General features: G+C 23.3%; 1 protein-coding gene across 1 annotated transcript in view; it reads right to left on the reverse strand.

Moving 5' to 3' along the window:
• The window catches only part of LOC100168216 (protein ROP-like), an 18,925-nt gene extending 17,879 nt beyond the window's left edge, over positions 1-1,046 (reverse strand). The window contains exon 1 of the mRNA XM_001945896.4: positions 893-1,046. Coding sequence (XP_001945931.2) covers positions 893-1,033 — 141 coding nt within the window. The 5' untranslated portion in view covers positions 1,034-1,046. The remainder of the gene's footprint in view (positions 1-892) is intronic.
• Between the last annotated feature and the right edge of the window lie 411 nt (positions 1,047-1,457).

Consider the following 1,457-nt stretch of genomic DNA (forward strand, 5'->3'; position numbering starts at 1 on the left):
AAATTAAAAAAATATTTGATATTCCTAAACTATTATGTTCCCATTCCAATTGAACTGCACTCAAGTTTATTTTTTTTCGCAATTTTAATTTATGATCCGTATATGATATTGGAATGGTGCACCACGAATGCTAGAAATAATTTTTCTCAATATTTTATTAATTCATTAATTCATAGTAAAAATATTTCAGATAAGAAATAATTTTTCAAAATATTTTTTAGATTATTAATGCAATTCAATGTTTTTGGAAATTTTTTTAATTATTAATGTGATTCAATCTCTTTGAAAAAATATTTCAATTATTAATGCAATTCAATTTTAATTATTATTTTAATTTATTATTAATGCAATATTCCCTTAAATATTTTAATCATTAATATAGGTATCATATTTTCCATTTAAGTATAACTCCGATGTGGAATATATTAGAATATTCATTTTTACTTTAAACATTTTTTCTTTATAAGTCCCCCTCATAGTATCATAGTGTAAAATCGTTTTCAAAGATTTTTGGATTTTAATAGAACCATTCTATTAAAAAAAAATTAATATGTCTAACTACAAATACTATATTGCATTTCAATTTTTAATTATTAATAATATAAGTTTTTATGAAAAATATTTTAATACACTATATTGCATTTCGATTTTAATTATTAATAATATAAGTTTGGTAAAAAGTATTTTAATTATTATTGCATTTCGATTTTCTGGTATTTTTACACATTATTTTCTTTGTGATCTTTTATTGATATAAAATGAGTTGCGCCAGGAATGGTATATACATATTACTTACAGAATATTGAAAAAATATCTGTATTAAAATAAACATGTCAAACATATTATATATAAGGTCTTGATATTATATTTTATTTATGTTAAATAAACACACCTGACTTTCATATGGCAGGAAAGCAATGTTTATCTCTTTGAGAGTTTTAATTTTTTTGGCAGCAATCGAATTGCACAGTTCATTGAAGAGTTCTTCTTGACACACTTTTGTTAAAATGAAACAATTAAAATAGAATACCATATTAGTATATTAAGCATAAATAATAAATATTAGGCCTACATGAATTATGTGATTGTGTTACTGGTGTTAGTGATGTATATTAGTAATTTAATAGGACTTTTAGATTCTGAGTGGAACGATGAATGTATTGATTTTACAATGATGCGTGTTTTTTTTTTTATTCATTTTTTTTTTGTGTCTGTGTACACGATAAGTAGTCGAAATAATGCTACGATTTTCAACTTCAGTATCTTATTCGATCAGAAAGTGTATATCGTTGGTGCATTGGGGAGGTCAAAATTTAAATTTCCCAGTAGTTTTCAAAAGCGCCGGGAAAAACAAAAGAAAAATTAAGGAAAAACGGGAATTTTTACGCAAAATCGATTTTTCACAAAATTGAATTTGGAAATATGGTGTAACTTTAAAAAAAATGATCGTAGATACA

Source organism: Acyrthosiphon pisum, chromosome A1 (genome assembly GCF_005508785.2).
Source record: "Acyrthosiphon pisum isolate AL4f chromosome A1, pea_aphid_22Mar2018_4r6ur, whole genome shotgun sequence".
In the NCBI taxonomy this organism is placed as follows: Eukaryota; Metazoa; Arthropoda; class Insecta; order Hemiptera; family Aphididae; genus Acyrthosiphon; species Acyrthosiphon pisum.